This window comes from Protopterus annectens, chromosome 10.part0 (assembly GCF_019279795.1).
Source record: "Protopterus annectens isolate FY-2018-M chromosome 10.part0, PAN1.0, whole genome shotgun sequence".
Taxonomy (NCBI): Eukaryota; Metazoa; Chordata; order Ceratodontiformes; family Protopteridae; genus Protopterus; species Protopterus annectens.
This window is the reverse complement of record NC_056744.1, coordinates 158,710,538-158,734,257: the sequence shown is the minus strand read 5'-3', so window position 1 is coordinate 158,734,257 and position 23,720 is coordinate 158,710,538. Positions and strand designations below refer to the sequence as shown.

At 36.9% G+C, this 23,720-nt stretch overlaps 1 protein-coding gene across 1 annotated transcript in view; it reads left to right on the top strand.

Moving 5' to 3' along the window:
- SDK2 (sidekick cell adhesion molecule 2) overlaps positions 1-23,720 on the top strand; it is a 1,526,639-nt gene that overhangs the window by 1,337,298 nt on the left and 165,621 nt on the right. The window contains exon 38 of the mRNA XM_044085131.1: positions 22,699-22,860. Within this exon, the coding sequence (XP_043941066.1) occupies positions 22,699-22,860 (162 nt within the window). The remainder of the gene's footprint in view (positions 1-22,698; positions 22,861-23,720) is intronic.

Genomic DNA, 23,720 nt, shown 5'->3' with positions numbered 1-23,720 from the left:
CCTACATTTCATTGAGAGAAAACGTCCTTTAGAATTCAGCCAGATGAAACAAGCAACTTCAACTAAAATCCAACAATAAAAAATGTTTTGACATGAGGGCAAACTCCCTTACAACCCCCTGTGAGAGGCAATCCCCTTATCTTTATTGACTCTAGTATTATACAACCATGGAAAAGAAAAAAAATGGATCACTGCAGGCACATACATAGAAACTGCATCAACAGTGATTTGGCATGAAAAAAGTGGTCTGGGAGTTACACATCAGGGAATAGAGGCCAATAAAATTAAAGTTATCCAATTTAGGGCAACACATCTATGACATTAAAGAGACATTCATAAGTATTACCCAGTTATCAGCTCAGACTGAAGAAAACTCCTCATTAGTTTTTGTCTTCATATGCATCAAGTTGGTGGTGGTAGCAAGGTGTTACACACTTGAGGTACAGCACTTCAGATACAGTGGTAAGCAAAGCTTCCATCTATCTGTTCTGGTAGAAGTAGTGGTGGATGTTAAAAAATTTCATGGCACTTATAAATGAAAATTGAAGATTAAAATATATTTTATTAATGCAGCACAAGCAAAGTTTAACCAATAAGAGCAGATATCCACTATTTAAACATTCAGTAACAAAACAATTTATAGGAAACTTTCATGGTTTATTTTTATGATCCATCATACATTAATATTTCCTTGGCCTGAACATATAGACTCATAGGTTTATACTAACCCAGCAATATGTCATCTATTGTAGGCTTAGCCAACAATGGCATAGAAGGACCCTTGAAGGTGAACTAATAGTTCAGAAGTTGATGGAGGAGGTAGAGTTCATTTGGGGGAATATATTTTGCTTGGCTTATGTTAGATAGACGGGGAAATAAGGAAAAGCTGGATAAAAAGGAGGAAAAGAGAAGCCTTGCCCCCTACACCACCTTAGTAATGCCTGCAACCCTAACCCTGCCCCTGCCCCTAACCCTAAAGCTTATCTTAGGAAAAGCCCTTTCCATAACACTACCACTGCACAAGACACTGAGGCACGCACCACAGGTATCAACACATCTACAGACACTAAAGTTATCCTCTAAAATGCAAAAACTCATACACACATTCCTAACCCTAATACCAAAACTTTCAGTATGTCTGAAAGTTTCGGCATTAGCAACAGAATCCCTTGCCACAAATATCTTTCCTCTATGCAATAACTGCAGCATTCAAATAACAGTGCACTCAATAAAATGTGCAGTCATTGAGTTTTACACTGACAGAACATTTTCATAATAAATGCACTTGACCAGTTCTGGCTGACCCATAAGTGGAATATATGTATGGATTTAGGTCAGCTGGTCAGTCAGCTATGTCGACAACCAAAACATCATCATTATTAGGTTGAAACAGCTAATGTCAACACATTCTGCACATGCTACAGGGATTACACCAGGGCAAACAATCCTCCACTACCTCCACACACCTCTGCTAATTATATATATATATTAACTCCCAAGTTCTCACAATCCATGGGAAAAGGGAATATTTCCCTGCCCAGAGAATGTCAGTCTCACATATCTGTTGACTGTCTGTTTGAATTGACCAAATGCTGACCAAACAGATGTCAGTGTAGCTCATCATTCTACCAGGTGTCCTAAGCTTATATGTGTGTGTGTATGTATTTATGTTAATAACATAATTATAAAACCATTTAACAAATACCTTATCAGCTCATTTCCAAGTACATTAATGCCATTCAGGGTGGGCCTTACAGGAAAATAACATACCTTCCTGGATGGAGAAGCCCACCCCTGCAGCATCACAGCACCCTTGGGTGGCCTGTTATTTCTCTGTAACGCCCACCCTACCATGCAGTATTGCTTGCTTAATTATCAGTATTTTTTGACATTCTTTGTCCCCCAATGCTTGTCAACCACCAACCCCCTGTTGGCCAATCAACCTACTCATTATGCATTACTTTGAGTGAGCGTCACCCAGGAATGTCCATCATTCAGACAGCCATCAAGAGTGGTTCAAGGATTTTTAAACTAAGCCATACATTCCCCATGAATGCTCAGCTCACATAGCCAAAGGGGGCATGCCATGTCATATGCTGTGTGGTCTGGCTATCTGGTTGTCCATCAGTTCCACAAGGGACATTGCCAACAAGCAGCCCTCCCCCTTCTCTCAAGCAGGCTAAGCAGTTTCTTTAGTCTCCACTGGAGAAATCACACTTCCCTTTGGTTTCACTCCGTGTCTGCCAGCCTCCCCACACCAAGAAAGACAAGCAGCTAATAGCTTTCCATTTCTTTCCTCCCTGCCTAGTTCCTCCAGTGCCAGGGCTGCTTCTCAAACCTGGGTCACAGTACGGACCACATAGCCGGGCCAGTTTTCAGTATGTTTTTGTTTTTATCACCTTTTCAACATACTTTTTCACATATGGTGGTAAACTGCTGGTAACCAGTATTATTCAATGAGTACTAGATCTCTGTCTTTGTACTGGTGTGTACTATAGTAGTGGGCTACGTTCTAAATATTGAAGGCTTCAACTTAATGTTGCCTGCATTTATACACCCAGTCTCTCTGCTGGCAATGAGCCATAACTGCAGATAGCACTGCAGATGTGCTCATCACACTTGAAATGATTGCTGCTGGTGAGTTGCCATGGGAACTGACATTACAAAAGGATGAAGAATGTGACTCGAAAATGGATATCTTTTTCTAGTCTAGTGCTGACATGATTCCTCAAAAGACCAGATTAACACAGAATCATTCTTGAAAAAGAGACGGACTCTAGAATGACTTATAGTGAATTTGATAATATTGTTTTTAACTTATCTTCACGTCAATTGACTCAAATTGAATTAACGGTATTGAATAAAGGTTTTCATTAACCAATGTGACCATGATTTGTTACTCTATTTTCAGCAAAGTGATAGGGAAAAATATTATAATTTAACCAGTGAACAAAGATCAGCTCTGACTAGGTTATGTGGATATACTGATGTTACGATTAAAATGGCCGACAAGGGAGGTTCAGTCGTTGTTATGGACTCCGATTGGTACATCAATAGATTGAATACACTTTTATCGGATACGGGGACGTATCATCACATTAATCCTATTGATGTAAGGAGAATTATAGACAGGGTCCATGTGACTCTTAGACCATATGTAGCCTCTATGAAACACATCTTGAAAGATACAGGACACTTTCTTACTATGGTTGGAGGCATTAAACAAGAGGAGTTATTGGGGAACTATATAATGGTCACTTTGGACGTGAACAATTTGTTCACTGTGATCAACAATGAATATGGTACATGACAAAATAGAGTTGATTGTTGAGCTATTAACCCTGGTTTTGGAGAACAATATTTTCCTAGAAATGATGTATGTGTTTAGTGAACATGCCTGGAAAGAACATCGATGACATTTTGTTTTGTGGAAAACAAAATAGGGATGGTTTCTGTTCTAGATTGTTCAGGAAAGAATGTTGGAGGGAATACCTTATTATCATTTTCCCAATGTGGTGCAGGGTCAGATAGGAAGGATTTCAAGATTGAGTAGGGACAATCAACAGTTTGAAAAGGAGATAGGTCACCTTGGTGAATGTTTGGTCAGTAGGGGCTATAGTGAGGAATTGGTAGGTAAAATCATAAATAAGAACAAACCGTGACACCACAATCACTAACAGAGGGGCTGAAGCAACCAGGCCCACATGCCGTAAGGTGGCACTCACATATGGCAGTGATGCAAGAGGGGTATGTGACATCATGCATAAAAAAAAAATATCATAGTCAGTGTGAGTGATGAATGGATATGGGGATATCACTGGACTCCAATTTTATTTATAATAAAAGGAAAAAAATAAAAAAGATTTGAGTAAAGAAAAGAAGAGGCTGGGTAATGGGGATCCTGCAAAGCCTGCTGTCTCATTAAGTGTAGTCTATATTGCAGAGTGTTGTTCATGCTCGGGGAAGACCAACCAGATGTTGAAGGTTAGGATTCTCCAGCATATGTCCAATATTAAAAACAAGGACGAATGTAATGCACTATACAGGCATGTGAAAGAAAATCCATCACATAAGTTCATGTTTAGGGTCATTGTCAACCTGAGTCTCACCTGCAGGGGGGGTGATATTAAATTAAACACAGAACTGGCTGAATCCAAATGGATCCTGGAATTGACAGCACATAGGGCTCCAGGATTGAATGATGTAGTTCCTCTTTTTATTGATTTTGATTGGATAGAGATTGTTTTAAAAGTAGTTTTATGTCGCATTGCATTTTATCTTTTGTACTGTTTGGTTTTTTGGAATAAAAAACTTTTATATATAGCAAGCAGTATCCAGCAACGTTATTTCGTTTATCCTCATACAACTGTTCTTGTTTACCATATGTTTATGGTTAACTTGCTGCCTGTCTATTATTCAGAGGGCACTACTAGAGAATCACAGAAGTCAAACTTCTCAGCCTCAGTCGTCTCAGTTTTTGGCATTGATGTTATGATGTTAATTCCCAGCAGAACATTCCTATCAGTACACAAGTTATTCACATGTTTAAAGCAGCCAGAAGACCTTTAACTAGAAAGTTTAACATTTACAGGTGGGCAAGATTTTCCTTCTTGGCTCAGAAGCAATTTCTTGATACAGAATTTTGTCTGGTTCTCAAGTAACTAGATTGTTTACACAATTTTTGTGAAACAAGTTTGTCTTAATCTTCAGTGAAAATATAACTGAAGATTGCAAATATGTATTTTCCTTAAAATAATTTAACTAAAGATGAAATGTTAGCTTTACAAAAACTGAAATCTTTGAAAGAGCAATTAATGTTTTTGTTTTGAATAGACCTGAATATGACAAAATATGTAAAACGTTGAATGTGACTGAGTTAATAGTCATTGTCTAAAGGAGTTTAATTCACAGTTATTTAGATTTACTGAACAGAGGAGCTGTTATTTTCATCTGATAAGTTTGTGTCAGTACTACTTGTTAAAGATCCTATAATGTTTGTTTTTATGTACTCTCTAAAATGTATAAGAATCAATGGAACCCATTTGCTCACCTAATTGATTTAAGAGCTTGAGGATTCAAAGATAATGCGATAAAACAGTTTTTGTGATGAAAAATTAATCGTATGTTAGGTCAAGTTAAAAATATTGTGTCTGTAAATCACTCTTATTGTTTAAGTTTAGATGTGAAGGATTTATAATCTTCTATTCCAGCCGAGTATGGCATTTAAACAGTAGCACATTTTCTAGGTGAGAATCCTTCTTCATTGTTTTTTTAACAAGAAACGTCTCTTTATTAAATTATCAGTTATGACAAAAGCAATCATATATTTATATAAATGGAAACAAACCATATTGACATATTTTAGTTGCAAACATCATACAGCACTTATACCCCAGGACTCAATAACATTTACACTAAGTGTACAACATTCCAAGTGAACAGACAACACAGACATAACTCACATCTTCTTCCTCCTAATTTTAGTTTTCCTACTGATATTCTTGTGGCTGTAAATATTGACAGGGATTCATAAAGGTTACCACAAAGTATAGACTACACGTACACTTAGTGTAATCTTTCTGAGTGACTAGAAAAAAATATGATAAGAATATCCTTGAATACATATCCTGTACACTTAGTGTACACTTAGTGTAGGCTTTATTGAATTTGGCCCATAATCTATACAGTCATTGTCAGGCAAACATTACCTAATTCATTCAAATTCTGCCTTCTTTTAAACCTTGTTCCTCCTCCAAAACTTTATTCTGCATGCATTGTTCCCACAATTCCCATTTTTACTATATAATTTGCTCCTATCTTTTTCTAAAGCTCTCGTTTACAGTTTTTATCTCTGTTACTATATTTACTACTTGTAATGTAGTTGGTTTAGACTCTGATTACCATTTTCTAATATTGCTTTTTTGGCAGACACCATAATTAGACTCAGCAAGGCCTTACTATGTTTAGGCAATTCCAATTCTTTATTATAGCTCAAAAAATAACTTCTGTAGTTATACCCATTTCTTTATTTGGTATTTCTGATAAAGTAGTCTTGCAGGGAATTTTTTAAAGTCTGACAGCTCATTACACTCCCAAATAGTATGTTCAGAATTACCTCTTTCATCCCCATCATACCTCCAGCATTTGCTATCTATCTGAGGAAAAATTCTTTGGAGTCCACTTGGGGTATAACAATAGCTATGTAAACACTGCCAAGTAAAGATCCTAAATCTTCTAGACTTTGTTGCATATTTGGAATCATACATATATCCCCTCCCAAATTTTTCTTTGTGAATTTCTCATCTAGTCTCTCTTCCCAATCATTTCTTACCTCCTCCGATTGATTCTCATAGCTATCATGCACTATTTTACATGCTTTTCTAATGATCCCTTTTTAATAGCAGCTTCTGTTCTAGATTCTACTAAAAATTCTACCAGTGCCGGTCTTTCACTTAGGATCCCTCTTTTTCTTTACCTATACTCCGATATCATTCCTTGATAGGGAAGGCAATCTTTAGCCTGCAATCCAAATAAATTCTTAGCCTCTTCTCACTCTATTACCTTTCTCTGTCTAATTGTTTGCTAGCGATACCTTGGTTCCTTTGCCATTTTTTGCAATAAATTCCAGTCCCCTCTTGCCTATTGTCTGTATCCTTAATTGCAGTCATCACTATCAGCAGACTCGCCTTTCTCCATTCTCGTGTTGGCTTAGTTCTTCGAAAACGTTCTGCTACTTTATGAATATAATATTCTATATGGTTTGATTATTGTCATTCTCCTTAAGGATCTGCATCCAAAATCCCAGTCTGTCCTTGTTTCTTGAGCTTCACCCCTTTTCATCATCCCTTTCCACTTTGAATTATAGCTTTCTGCTTGTGCCTTAATGGTGTAGCTCTGAAATACTTGTCCTTCATTTTTTTCTATTGTATTTTTGCTTAACATGCATGGAGTTTGTGTATAGTGATCTGTATACAAGCATGTGTGTGTATGTATGACTTAAATCTCATTTGACTGACCTTCATTTGACCGAGACCAAAATACCTAATTTTCAAAATACTGAAAACTCACTTGACTGAAACTCATTATACTGAAAGCTTACAATGCCGAATTTCAAAATACTAACTTGTAAACCATAGACATGCACACTTACAACATCAATGACTAACTCTTTTCAGAACTTATAAACTACTTATATACACTCTCAACAGAAACCGGATGATATAAAACCAAACTGGGTGGGGAGCTATGCCCCCCCACCCCACCCCCAACTATATATATACTAACTCCAGGATCGCACTGCAGTGGGGAAAAAAGGGCATATACCTTTTACTCACCTTACAGTAGTCTATACACTGCTACTACTGTTGGGAACACACAAAACAGCTGCCATATTACTTTAGATACTTCCCATAAAAATGTAAACAAACATACCCACATTTAGAAACACTACAACACTACTTACTACATGACTATCGGTATTCTGACAATCAGCAGTATAAGTTACAGTAATGTTTTTTATCACAAGCATTTCACAGGAGAAGGGAAACTTACATCATGTTAATGGCTTACAATTCAGTATAATGAAATTCAGTCAAATGAGTTTTCAGTATTTTGAAAATTCAGTATTATGGTCTCGGTCAAATGGAATTCAGTCCAATAAGATTTTGGTCATGTGATGTAGACCTACATTTATATATATATATATATATATATATATATATATATATATATAGTTACACTTTAGAATCTCGAACAACTGAAATATCGAAATTCAGTTGCTCTAGTCCAACATGTCAAAACTGCAGTTGCACAAAACTGCAGAATACCGAATGCGGAAATGTCGAATCCGCGGTTGTGGTGGTGCGTACATGATGTGGGATTGCCTGTGTTCGTGATGTGCGGTGTGGTATGTGGATATAGCTGGAGATTCAGCTAAGTGATGTTTTTGTAAGGATATGGGGTAGGGATTTTAATGTGTGTGAGTGTGTTTGGAGTTTTTAGGTGTGGGGTAGGGTAGGTAGGTAAGATTGTGAGTGTGTAAGTGTTGAGAGTGGTGGTATTTGTACATAAGTGATGTTTGTTTGTGCAAGGGATGTGTAAAATGTGTTGTGGTGGGTTGTGTGTGTTTGTGGTTTTAGTGCGACCTCGGAGTTAGTATATATAAATAGCGGCGGTGTGGGGGGTGCAGAGGGGCTTGTCCCCCCTGCTTATATGTAGGGTAGGTGCGTGTGTTTATTTTTTGTGTTTGTATGTGTTTTATTGGTTTGTTTTAGTGTTGGGAGGCAGGTGTATGTGTGCTTCTTTGTGTGGTGGAGTGTGTATGTGAAAAGTTGCGATTTTGAATTTCACACTTTTGGGGGTTTGGGTTTCTGAGTTTTCGGCTTTATAGTCTCAAGATACTGAAATTTGATTTTGCAGGATTTCGGAAGTGAAACTATATATATATATATATATATATATATATATATATATATATATATATATATACACACACACACACACACACACACACACACACACACACACACACATTCATATATATATATATATATATATATACACACACACACACACACACACACACACACACACACACACACACACACACATGGGACAGCAGTGGGAATTCCCAGTAGTACAGCATATACAAATATTCTTATGGCAGCCTTTAAAACAGCATGTATGTGCAGTCAAATGTTTAAGGCACAGCAAGTAATTATGCATGTCATGTATATTAATTATCTTTTAATTTTGTATATAGGTGATGTAAGTCAAGCAGATTTTTTTTTCAAATTTAAACAGCAGCAGCCAGGGTATTACATTTTTGCCAAAATATCTAATAGAGAGTTTAATTTTCTGGACATAACTATGAAGGGATAAAGAAGTTGTTTTGTCTTTTCAGCTTTTCCCAGTTAGGGGTCGCCACAGCGGAACTCCGGTCTGCTAATGATTTTCAGTAGATTTTCACAAACTCCGAGGTGCCAGCTCAACGTTCAACCTTCAACAAAGGCATGCCCATTTACGCATGAATTTCGAACGCCCACCCAACCGCGGGGAGGACATACAGACTCCACACAGAAGGCACTCCCCGCACTCCAGCCGAGAATCGAACGGGAGAACCTCTTGCTGTGAGGCAACAACACTACTGCTGCACCACTGTGGATTATGAAGGGATAAATAACTTAGTATTAATCTTTTTACTTCTTTATGAAGGGATAAAGAAGTAAAAAGATTAATACTAAGTTATTTAGAAAAGCAGCTAAAGTAAAACCTTTTTGCATGTATAAAATGCGTATCCCGCACTTGAATAGATCCTTACATATAACTGAATATATCTGAAGACAATAAAATGCCATAAATAATCAGGATCCAATGTAATTACTGAATAAAATGGAGAAAATGTTACAGGAAAGGGACTGAATGTGGACATTTGGAAAATGATTAATGAAGCTAGATTGAAGATGTTTAATACAAGCAAAGGAAAAGCAATGTGTATGGTAGAATGAGATATGCCAAACATACAAATGCAGACAGTGTATAAATATAGATTATTTTGTTTTACAAAGTATGCCACTTTTTAGGTTATTAAATGTAATTGGTGAATTCTACTTTCAGATAGAGAGTTGAGAAATACTTTGCCAAGATGTCCTTCTTTCTCCTATAAAAGACCTCTGAATCTAGGTGAGCTCTTATTTTATAACATGCTGCCTTGTATTCAAGGAACGTTATTTTTTAATGTTGGACTTCATTCTTGGAAGAGAAATTTTATGTATGTTTTGGTGTTGAAATGTCACAAAGTTATGACAAATGGGAAACTTTTATTAAAATTAAATAATACTTTTCTTATCAAAGTAGCATGGTGGTCTATGGTATTAGATGTAATTGTTAAAAAAGTAAAGTGGTATGTAGTACAAAGAAGGTAGAAATTAAAAATGTAAGTTTCAGTAACATGTAAGAGATGAGAAAAATAAGGACTCAGTAGGAGCAGTGGCAACATGCTCATAATGGCAGGTTTGAGGGATTTACAGTTCCAGCAATAGGTTTATTACATCTACCAAGAGGGGAGATAAAATAAAAAAAACTTTTAATAAATTAGAAGCAGATTTGATATTGAAACTTCATTCTCTGTGCCCTAAAGGATTAAACACATACTAACTTTGCATCTTTTAATGCTATCATTATTTGTTTTAAATCAGAAGTAAAATATGAGAATTGTCTGATGAAGGTGGTAATTAAGCACATGTGAAATGTATACTGTGTGAAACACTTATGAGCATGTTTGCAGTAAGTTATATTTATTGAGTCATTGCTACTTTAAATGTATTTATGTTGCTAATTGATTAAATATTTAAATGTGAAATTAAGTTTTGCATGGTTTTGACTCCCTATGAAGGCCGAAGTTAAAGCACTGGAGGGAATATAGGCTTTTTTACTTCCTGCTATGGGGCAGTGTGTTTATATTCAAGGTTACTTGATGCATGTTTTATGGTGGCCAGCACCCAAAAGTCATTTTCTTGGCTAATCTGCTTGAATTTAAAAACTTTCAGTCCATACTTTATCTCTAGGATGCTGTGCTTAAGAAGTAATATATTGTATTTGTCTGCACTGAATATCTGCTGTCATCTGTTCAACAATATATACAGTTGCTCTGTGCTGTTTTGCCCCAGAAGTAGAACCTTTCATGTATCTACATGTCACATATCTGTTGTGTAGCTTTTAAAGAAACTAAAAAAGGCTCTCCCCAGTATTGACCACTGCGTTGCCATTGTCTTCACTGTTTTTCTTCTATTTGAATGAACTTAATTTCTTATGACCCTCTGTGTTCTACTGCTTAACCAACATTTTGCCCATGGCACTAGCTCTGGACTGATTTATTACCTCAGTGTGTGGCATGATATCATATGCTTTACTGAATGCTAAATAGCTCATGCTAAGAGACCCTTTCGAATTTTATGCCTTGGGTACTAAATCAAAAACAGTGTCCAATATGCTTGGCATGACCTTCCTGCTTTTTACCCATGCTTTGTTGGTTCCTATGCCATCTGGTTTCCAGACAATCTCAGATTCTATCCTTCAGCAGTGACTGCATGAATTTTCCAGGAGCTGCAAGAAACATTTGTCAGGTCATTTGTTTCCACCTCTCTGAAGTCTACCTGGGGTATAAAACTACCTATGCAAACACTTCCTAGCAAAAATGAACTTTCTGGACTTTTTTTGTATTCTTGAATGATAGAAAAATAGAAACCCAAGCTTAGAATATGATTTTAAAAATTGTGCAGTGATGAGAATAGAGAAGGCAGGAGAACACTGTAATAGTGTCCAGTAAGTGATACAAATGATTTGACTTTATGTTAAAGACTTAGTGAAGATTTGAAAAGGTGAAATTTGTCTTATGATGTATGTCAATACTGTTGGAAAGATGTATAAGAAAACTCCAAGTAGGTGGTAATAAAGTTTACAAGTGTCTGCATGTTCAACAGGTTACCAGGATATCAAGTAAATAACAGGTGGCTGAACTGAGAAATAGAATGGAAGAAATAAGTCATCAAGGAGAAATTGACCTGCAGTTAATTTCAACAAATTGTTTGTTACTGGTTGGAGTACTAGAAGGAGAGTAAAGGACAACATCTGTTGGTGCATATGGAAATCAAGATGGCAGAGTGGACAGCCTTTGTGGAATCATTAATGAGAAATAAAAAAGTGTGTTACCATCAGATAGATCATATGACAAAAATAGAGTCCTTTTGGTGCAGTTTGGGTTGGTATATGAAAAAAGACAGTGTTATGCCAATTTTGGCAGCCAGGGAGAAAATTTACTCAGGCAAGGCATTTGGACCATAATTATTTGAGTACAATGTTTCACCAGAGACTACAGCCTGTGGATGCTATTAGAGAATGTAAGAGACACAAGCTGAAATATAAGTTGACTTTCCAATCAGTGCTGAAAGCATTTTCTGCAAAGTGACTGTGGATTTTTAAGGAAGTAAAGGATAAATTAAATTAAAGTGGTTAAAGGAGTTGCTAGTATATTCATGTCTATTCATTTCATGAAGTAATGGGGACTGATTATATAGAGGTTGCATATCTGGTCAACATTATGAGTTTGATGGAAATAGAAGTCAGGGAGCAGCAGGAGTCAAACAGAAAAGGGAGACATTTTATGCAACACAACAGAGGGATAGATGGTTCGTATCTACCTTTGGAAGCATTGGTTAAACTCTGATAAGCATGTTTTGAAGATCAGCCATTGTACAGATGTGCACCACTACTGGTAAGTATTTTTGAAGCAAAAACATATGCCATGTACTAGAATTGCTTTAGTTGTAGTGAACAACATTAATAAGCCTCCCCATTCAGTTTTTATATATTTTAAGCATTTTCAGTAAGTGACGTATCTCATGGTACTCAATTACTGAGTCAGCCTGCAGAGTGAAACAGATTACAGAAACATATTTATTATCATTAAAAAACTGTTTTTGTTGAAGTTGGCTCTATAAGATAGGTTCTGCTAATGGGAATGCTTCAGTTTTTGTTTTGAGTTGGGAAACATGGGTATAACCTTGAAGAATATAATGGTGTGAAAATATCTGTTCCTATATGCACTACATTTTATTTTCATGTTCTTTTCAAAGTTAATATACTACAGTGCCATGAAATTTACTATATTACTTTACTACAACATGTATAAAACCATGTAACAGTGCAAATGTTGTTCTTTTCTGTGGGTTATTCATATTTAAGATATAAGGGCTATAAACATCATGGGAATGTATGTCTAGGTTTCTAAAGAGCCTAATGAATTGATAGCATAGTAAGTAGCTTTGAACTTATTAGTGGGTTCTGACTTTGTGACAAATCATAATTTGAAAATTGTTTCACAGTATTTTACAACTCGGTGTATTTAATAATGTAATGTTAAACATCAACAAATTACTATTTCTGGGTTAATTGTGCATCTGCTCTTAAGTTAATACTTGGATAAGTTTAGTCAAATTTTGAACTGCAAGATTAATTTTCAGATGTACTTGGAAGCATAAATATTAATAGGATCTGAATATTTGATATGCATGTGATAATTATTACTGTTACTATTAATAACAGTGTTACTGAAATGGAAATATATGCCTTTTATGATGAAGATACTATTAAGAGAGAAAATGAGGGCAACTATAATATTAAAATTCAGTCATCAGAGAAAAATCTTATCAAGAGTTGAAGATATACAAGATTTGCTGGCCTTAATAAGGGGACGTATAATATTATGTGCAATTGTAATTAAAGAAAGTTATATTAATTAGGAAATGAATGGAGGGTGATTATACCAGTTGTATTTTCCTCAAGTTATCAAGATCAAAAGGGGAAGGTGACACAGAAATTGGAAAATTGTCCTGATTATATATATATATATATATATATATATATATATACATACATATATAAATATATATATACATATATATATATATATATGAAAAAAAAAAAAAGAAAAAAAAAAAAAGTCAGTCACCAATCGACAAACGAAATAGACATAACCAATAAATAACGTTTAATACGTAGGGAGTGTAAATTTGCTTACTACATGCCTACCACACATACACACATGGCACACACTTACTAAATGGTAGGTAGGCTTGAGTAGCTATTTATATTATTATTATTGTACTTCGTTATGTTTTCGGTATTTTTTTATATTTTCCATTGATAATATTATATAGTATATATATATATATATATATATATATATATATATATATATATATATATATATATATATATATATATATATATATATATATATATATAAAGATATATGTTATATACATGCTTTCCGATGTTGTAGTATGTGAGTGTAGTGATGATTAGTGCTTTGGAATGATTGAAGATGAATGAAGCAATAATGACATTCCAGTGTTGCATCCTGCAGTGTTCCTTTGAGAGTAATTTGTAGTGATTATCAAGTGATGAAATAAACCTCACATATTCAATTGAAACATCAATCCAAGACACTTACAGAAGAAGGTAAGTCCACTCCAAGTACTGTAGTTCCTTTTCTCTAATATAGCACAAGCAAAAAAAATAAAACATATAGAATATATATTGAAGTAGATGATAAAACAACTATGAACACAAAGTGGTTTTCATCCCACCTGGTGGTGAGACTTCTTCAGTTAAAGGCATTCACTAAAACCAGTGCATTTAAATACAGGCCATGGTGCAAGCATGTTGTTAGTCAGCCAATGAGTGAGGACTATTCCCAACAGACTGATGATGCTATGAGGGTCCACTCAATAAGTAAGTACTTCCTTTAAGAGTTTCCTTCAAAACACCCTCTGGACTTATTAAAAGACAAGTAAATATACACACTCTTGTCCAGTATTGTGACATAGTAAATCATACTCATAATATGTAAACATACAGTTATCAAAAATATTTAAATAATTAAAAATATTTAAATATTTGAGAACCTTTTAAAAATGTTGTTAAAAATGTTTGAAAATATTTAAAAATATAAATGTGCTTAAAATGCATATAAAAGATTGGTGAAGTATAAAGAAGTAGTAAAATGTAGTAATGCATAAAAATAATAATGCATGAAATTGTTCTAAACACTATTCTGTCTTATGCAGCATGGCATGGCATCCTACAGTTAAACATTGGAATAAAAAATGAAAAATACATATGAATATGGGGTAACAATCATATATGGATACATGGAAGTACAAACAACATTCCTGTCTATACATTATTGCATGGCACCCACCACTTGAAGTGTGCGTTACTAAATTGACTGCTGTTAAGAGTCTGTACATATTAGCTTGTACTGAGACAACTGTTATATATTTGACATAGCTAGTTTGTCCTACAATTCATCATGTTAGCCATCTCTGGAGGTTTCTGAATTTAGCAACATCACTAGAAAAGAAAAAGAAGCATTGTCTTTACTAAAACAAGCCCCTATCAGGATTATGCAACCTGACAAAGGGGGTGGGTTAGTAATAATGAACTATGAAGAGTATGAAGGTAGAATGTCCAGGATTTTACAAGGTGATGTTTATGTTGAAGTGTCCAGAAACAAATTGAATACAGCATACAGGATGATTTGAACAATTTTAAATTATTTGTTTATTGAGGGGAAAATAGACAGGGACCAATTCAACTACCTGAACATGCCAGCACCTAGAATCCCTGTACTTTTTGGGATTCTGAAAATACACAAAAGTATCACTGACCCACCCATGAGACCCCTAGTAGATGCCAGGAATAGTATTGCATACTCCTGTGCTAAATTTGTAGACTTCATACTTAAGAAATATGTTAAGAAAGAGGGACAGATATGTAAATATTCATGGAGTTTTTTATCTAACATCAATAAAATGGAATTCCACAAAGACTTGAACTTCCTGACAGTCGATGTGAAGGGCTTGTATTCATCATTCCCCCACCAAGAGGGTATAGAATGGGTCAGTTACCTGTTATGCAAGGGAGGGGCACCAGCAGAGGAAATCACACTTGTTGAAGTCATCCTAGACATTATTCTTTCATACAATTTCATCATGTTCAGTAACAAGCTCTACCTCCAGAAAATAGGGATAGCAATGGGCTCACATTGCAGGGCCAGTGTAGCAAATCTAGTGAAAGCCTACTGGGAGGAGGAGTATGTGAAGAAATCAGGGCAGATCCCACATCAGATCCACTATTACACCCATTATTTAGATGGTATTTTTATGTTAATAAAGGGAGACCATACCCAAGCAGAAGAACTGGTTTCATACTTCAACAGTACCACACACTTTTTATCTTTCACATTTACTTTTGGGAAAGAGAACATCGCATATCTGGATGTTAACCTTGGCAAGGACTACACTCATCATCTTTTTTGGCTGTTCCCATTAGGGGTCACCACAGCAAAATCACCTGTTTCCATTTCTTCCTGTCCTCTGCATCTTGCTCTGTCACACCAACCACCTGCATGTCCTCTCTCACCACATCCATAAACCTTATCTTAGGCCTTCCTCTTTTCCTGTTACCTGGTAGCTTCATCCTTAGCATCTTTTTCCCAATATACTCAGCATCCCTCCTCAGCACATGTCCAAACTAATGTAATCGTGCCTCTCTGGCTTTGTCTCCAAACCTTCCAACCTGGGCTGACCCTCTAATATACTTATTCCTAATCCTGTTCATCCTCATCACACCCAGTGCAAATCTTAACATCCTTAATTTTGCCACATCCAGCTCAAACTCCTGCCTTTTTGTCAATGCCACTGTCTCCAACCCATATAACATAGCTGGTCTCACTACCCTCTTGTAGACCTTCCCTTTCACTCTTACAGGTACTCGTCTGTCACAAATCACTCCTGACACTCTTCTCCACCCACTCCATCCTGCCTGTACTCTCTTCTTCACCTCTCTTCCACACTCACCGTTACTCTGAACTATTGACCCCAAGTATTTAAACTCACCCACCTTCGCCACCTCTACTCCTTGCATCCTCACCATTCCTCTATCCTCCCTCTCATTCACACATATATATTCTGTCTTAGTCCTGCTGACCTTCATTCCTCTTCTCTCTAGAGCATATCTCCATCTCTCCAGGGTCTCCTCCACCTGTTCCCTACTCTCACTACAGATCACAATGTCATCTGCAAACATCATAGTTCACGGGGACTCCTGTCTGATCTCGTCTGTCAACCTGTCCATCACCATTGCAAATAAGAAAGGGCTCAGAGCTGATCCTTGATGTAACCCCACCTCCACCTTAAATGCATCTGTCACTCCCACCGCAGACCTCACCACTGTCACACTACCCTCGTACATATCCTGTACCACTCTTACATACTTTTCTGGCACTCCTGACTTCCTCATACAATACCACAACTCCTCTCTAGGCACCCTGTCATATGCTTTCTCTAAGTGTACAAAAACACAATGCAACTCCTTCCGACATTCTCTGTAATTCTCCGTCAACACTCTCAGAGCAAAGATCGCATCTGTAGTGCTCTTTCCTGGCATAAAACCATACTGCTGATCACTAATCATCATGTCCCTTCTTAAAATTGCTTCCACTACTCTTTACCATAACTTCATGCTGTGACTGATCAATTGTATCCCTCTGTAGTTACTACAGCTCTGCACATCACCCTTATTCTTAAAAATCGGTACCAAAACACTTTTTCTCTATTCCTCAGACACCCTCTCACTTTCCAAGATTTCATTAAACAATCTGGTTAAAAACTCCACTGCCATTTCACCTAAACACCTCCATGCTTCCACAGGTATGTCATCTGGGCCAACAGCCTTTCCATTCTTCATTCTCTTCATAGCTATCCTTACTTCCTCCTTGCTAATCCATTGTACTTCATGATTTACTATCCCTACATCATCCAACCTTCTCTCCCTCTCATTCTCTTCATTCATCAACCCCTCAAAGTACTCTTTCCATCTCCTCAACACACTCTCCTCGCTTGTGAGTATGTTTCCCTCATTATCCTTTATCACCTTTACCTGCTGCACATCTTTCCTAGCTCGGTCCCTCTGTCTAGCCAATCGGTACAGGTCCTTTTCTCCCTCCTTAGTGTCCAACCTTTCATACAACTCTTCAATATGCCTTATCCTTAGCCTTCGCCACCTCTCTCTTTGCCATGCACCTCATCTCCTTATACTCCTGTCTACTTTCTTCATCTCTCTGACAATCCCACTTCTTCTTTGTCAACCTCTTTCTCTGTATACTCTCCTGTACTTCCTCATTCCACCACCATGTCTCCTTGTCATCCTTCCTCTGTCCAGATGTGATACCAAGCACCTGGCAAGGACTACACTAATAGTTGCTATTCAGCAACTATATACAGGAAAGAAACGTACTCAAACACCTTTTTACACTACAGTAGCTGCCACCCCATTCACCAAAAAAGATCGGTGGTGAAGGGGCAACTAGTGAGGGCAGCAAGGATTGTCACAAAAGATGAAGACTTTTCCATTGAATGTAGTAAACTACAGGGTATGTTTTCTCGAAGGGGTTACCCAAACCACTTACTGAATCAAATAATGACAGAAGTGCAGTCAAAAAGATCAAGAGGTTTTTATAAGCCAATATTGGATAGGAAAACCATTCCAGAAAACTTAACATTAGATTTGCACACAAAAACAGGCACTAACCGTCTTGGACAGGGTAGTTTGATTACACCCTTTAGCTCAGATGCATATGAGATCATGAAGATCATCACTAAGAACTGGGGCATTTTACGGAATGACCCAACTACCAGGTCAAGAATAGAGGGCCCACCTAGATTAGTTTTCAAACGGGGCCCCAGTCTAAAAAATATCTTGGAAGCTAACCATGGTACGTACCAGTATGCAGTTAGGTATGGTATGTCCAGATGTAACATGTGCCATTATTGCTCACACATGTCTACAGGGTCAGCCTTTACCATTAAAGATAAAGAGCATCAAATAAAACACAAATGTAACTGCCAGACTAAAGCTGTGATCTGTGTAGCTCTATGTCAACAATGTTCAGCATTCTACATAGGGAAGACGGACAGGAGGTTCAGGGAAAAAAAAAGGGAGTAGACACAAGCAGGAATACACAGACCACACATTTAAATTTAAGGCAATAGACAATCTGAAGTCTGATGGAAGAGGGGCCCCAGAATCTTTACATTTAGAAAGGTTAGAGTTATTGTGGCAACTCAGGACTATGACTTGCGCTTACCTTGGGTTAAATGAGGTTTACTCTATTTCTTGTATTTTAAAGCTAAGAAACCTCCAGAAATGACTAACATGATGAATTGTAGGACAAACTAGCTATGTCAAATATATAACAGTTGTCTCAGTACAAGCTAATACGTACGAACTCTTAACAGCAGTCAATTTAGTAACGCACAATTCAAATGGTGGGTGCCTTGCTATGATGTATAGACAGGAATGTTGTTTGTACTTCCATGTAGCAATATATAATTGTTACCCATATTCATATCATCATCCTCTTTCGGCTTTTCCCGTTAGGGGTCGCCACAGCGGATCATCTCTTTACATTTCTTCCTATCCTCTGCATCTTGCTCTGTCACACCAACCGCCTGCATGTCCTCTCTCACCACGTCCATAAACCTTATCTTAGGCCTTCCTCTTTCCTCTTACCTGGCAGCTTCATCCTTAGCATCTTTTTCCCAATATACCCATCATCCCTCCTCAGCACATGTCCAAACCAACGCAATCTCGTCTCTCTTGCTTTGTCTCCAAACTGTCCAACATGAGCTGACCCTCTAATATACTGATTCCTAATCCTATCCATCCTAGTCACACCGAGTGCAAATCTTAACATCTTTAACTCTGCCACATCCAGCTCTGACTCCTGCCTTTTTGTCAATGCCACTGTCTCCAACCCATATAACATAGCTGGTCTCACTACCCTCTTGCAGACCTTCCCTTTCACTCTTACTGGTACCCGTCTGTCACAAATCACTCCTGACACTCTTCTCCACCCATTCCACCCTGCCTGTACTCTCTTCTTCACCTCTCTTCCACATTCACCATTACTCTGAACTGTTGATCCCAAGTACTTAAACTCGTCCACCTTTACCAACTCTACTCCCTGCATCCTCACCATTCCTCTACCCTCCCTCTCATTTACACACATATATTCTGTCTTAGCCCTGCTGGCCTTCATTTCTCTGCTCTCTAGAGCATATCTCCACCTCTCCAGAGTCTCCTCAACCTGATTCCTACTCTCACTACAGATCACAATGTCATCTGCAAACATCATAGTCCACGGGGCCTCCTGTCTGATCTCATCTGTCAACCTGTCCATCACCACTGCAAATAAGAAAGGACTCGGAGCTGATCCTTGATGTAATCCCACCTCCACCTTAAACGGATCTGTCACTCCCACTGCAGTCCTCACCACTGTCACACTACCCTCATACATATCCTGTACCACTCTTACATACTTCTCTGCCACTCCCAACTTCCTCATACAATACCACAACTCTTCTCTAGGCACCCTGTCATATGCTTTCTCCAAGTCTACAAAGATACAATGCAACTCCTTCTGACCTTCTCTGTATTTCTCCAGTAACATTCTCAGTGCAAACATTGCATCTGTAGTGCTCTTTCCTAGCATGAAACCATACTGCTGATCACTAATCATCACCTCCCTTCTTAACCTAGTTTCTACTACTCTTTCCCATAACTTCAAGCTGTGACTGATCAGTTTTATCCCTCTGTAGTTACTGCAGCTCTGCACATCACCCTTATTCTTAAAGATAGGTACCAAAACACTTTTTCTCCACTCCTCAGGCATCCTCTGACTTTCCAAAATTTCATTAAACAATCTAGTTAGAAATTCCACTGCCATTTCTCCTAAGCACCTCCATGCTTCCATTGGTATGTCATCTGGGCCAACAGCCTTTCCATTCTTCATCATCTTCATAGCTGCCCTTACTTCCTCCTTGCTAATCTGTTTCACTTCCTGATTCACTATCCCCACATCATCCAACCTTCTCTGTCTCTCATTCTCTTCATTCATCAGCCTCTCAAAATACTCTTTCCATCTACTATTCATATATATTTTTCATTTTTTATTCCAATGTTTAACTGTAGGATGCCATGCCATGCTGCATAAGACAGAAAAGTGTTTTGAACATTTTTATGCATTATTATTTTTATGCATTACTACATTTTACTACTTCTTTATACTTCAGCAATCTGTTATATACATTTTAAGCACATTTATATTTTTAAATATTTTCAAACATTTTTAACAACAACATTTTTAAAAGGTTCTCAAATACTTAAATATTTTTAATAACTGTATGTTTACATAGGGTCTATATTAGAATCGCGAAAGCTGACTTTCGTGAACACAATTTCATCGACACATAAATGTCGATGTACGAAAAGAGCGAAGGACTAAAATAGCGAACTGCAGAATGCCAAACGTATTTCCGGAAGCAACAGTGCCATACAGGTAAGGTAAAGGTAACTGAACAAACCTAATGTAAAACACTTTTCAAATGTTTTTTACCCCCCACACCCCCCACTTAAATATACCAACTCCAAGACTGCACTACAGTGGGGAAAAGGATTTTTTTCCTCATCCCCACAATTTCCCTGCTGGCCAAGGTAAAACGTTTGGTATTCTGCATTTCGCTATTTTAGTCCTTCACTGTTTTAGTACATCGACATTTATGTGTCAATTAACTTGTATTCACAAAAGTCAGCTTTTGCGATTCTAATATAGACCCATTTACATATTATGAGTATGATTTACTATGTCACAATACCGGACAAAAGAGTGTGTATATTTACTTGCCTTTTAATAAGTCCAGAAGGTGTTTTGAAAGAAACTCTTAAATGAAGTAATTACTTATTGATTATTGAGTGGACTCTCATAGCATCATCAGTGTGTTGGGAATAGCCCTCACCCATTGGCTGACTAACAACATGCTTGCACCATGGACTGTATTTAAATGCACAGGTTTTAGTGAATGCCTTTACCTAAAGAAGTCTCGCCACCAGGTGGGACGAAAAGCGGTTTTTGTTCACAGTTGTTTTATCATCTACTTCAATGTATATTCTGTATTTTTTATTATTTTTGCTTGTGCTATATTAAAGAAAAGGAACTACAGTACTTCGAGTGGACGTGCCTACTCCCACAAGTGTCTTGGATTGTTGTTTGGTCTCCTACTTTTCTAGGTTTTTCAATTGAAACATAGTATAAGGGAGCTTGGAAGAAGCGATACAGTGTAATGGAGAGAAACAGTCGAGGTGACAGGGAAATGCTTGCAGCATGATATTGTCTAAGGGCAATAAGTTGACTATGGTGTCTATCCCCTGATAGTAGAGTCCATATAAGCATCAGAGCATGAGGAGATCTTTCACTAAGAAAATAATTAAAATATAAGGTATCATAATATATTCAAAATGAATATGTATACAACAGAATAAACATTGAATAGTGAAGATATGCTATAGATGAGAAACAGATTTTATCTCTTGTGGTACGATACACTCATTTCTTTGTACAACGAAGTATAATACAATATACAACTGCAGATATGACCACTGAGTCTATACTATATTTATAAAAAATGATGCCCTGCCAAAGAGATACAATGATGGCTACTTTAATACCAAAATAAAAATATGGTATCAAGCTGTCAATGTCTGTGAGAAGAGATAGTATCACATGTTAAATATACCTTTATAGTTAGAGCCAGTGACTGTACAATGTGCAGTTTTAAATATATCTGAAGAGTTCTTTTTAAAGAGAAGCAAAAATAAATGCATACTTGTTACCTTTATAAAAAGGACATAGTCAGCCAGTGAGGGATGGCAACATGAAACACACTAGTGCCAATTCTGAATAATTATAATGCATCTGTAGAGAGTATAAATGTCAAAGATAACCTCCTCTGGTAATGGATGTGACTCAGGATACTCCTCTGGTAGTGGATGTGACTCAGGATAGAGATGGTTAACAACATGTGCCACTTCTACCAGGCATAATAGGACATTCTTGCGATGGATGGGGGAGGGGAGAGTAAGGACAAGAGTAAAACAAATAGTGTTTTGCAGAATGTCATGTTTTCTGTATAATCATGGTGTCCCTTTCATTCTTTGTGAATAATGTCTTCATCCCTCCTACTTTTCTGACCTTAGTTTTATTTTCGTCTTTTCTGTTCTCTCAATTATCTTATTTAGGAGTTAGCAAAATTGTGACAGTTGATGTGAAAGGCAACAGCCCACTCTGGCTTAAGGTGAAAGATCTTGCTGAAGGAGTGACATACAGGTTTCGAATCAGAGCTCGGACATTTACCTATGGACCACAGATAGAGGCTAATATCACAACTGGACCCGGAGAAGGTACATATTAATAGCACTCAGTTTTGTTAAATCATAACCAGCCTGCATGATGGATTTCATTGTAAATGTCAGAGTGATATACTGCATTAAGTTTAAAGGCAAAGCATCAGACTACAAGGTGCAGTTATGAGTTAATATAAACATTTAACTTTATTTACAAGTATCTGCTTAAGTGCTTTTAACAGAAATACTTATTTCATTTTTTGCTGTTCTGAAAAGAACAGAGGTCTGAAATGATGTTCAGTGGTTTGGCACATATAAATTACATCTCACTTTTTATACTCTGATACATGTATACATATCTTTCAATATTGACTACTGATTTCTGTATAATTTATTGTATATTTAAGTAGTTCACGTATTACTGTCAGATGTTAAAGTTTACTTAGTGTCTCCGTGTAAGTTTTATTCTCCTTTATAGATTTTGTAATTTTTGGATAAGTGACTCACTATAGGAGAGCAGCAGTAACTGAATGATTTGTTTATTTACAGTGTTGTGCATTTTGTTTTCATGATGCAGAAAATATGGTTAGTTTACTAATATGAATTATTACATTGTATTTAAAGTATGAATCTTGAAAAAGGAATTCCATTTAAACAGTTCAAGGATAATAAGAACTAGATATGACTGATAGAGCCACATGGTCTTCAACAAGTAACCAAGTCCTAAACAGTCGAAAACCATTGTCTCACAGAGAGGGACTCGGGTATCTTATAGGCCAAAAAAGAGCAACAGCATCTCAGTAGCCACAGATATGCTTTATTATACAACCAGCTAGATTTCACAAAATTGCTTCAGGCTGATAGCATCAAGGACTCTCACTCAAACAATAAATACACTAGTGGTCACATGACATCAA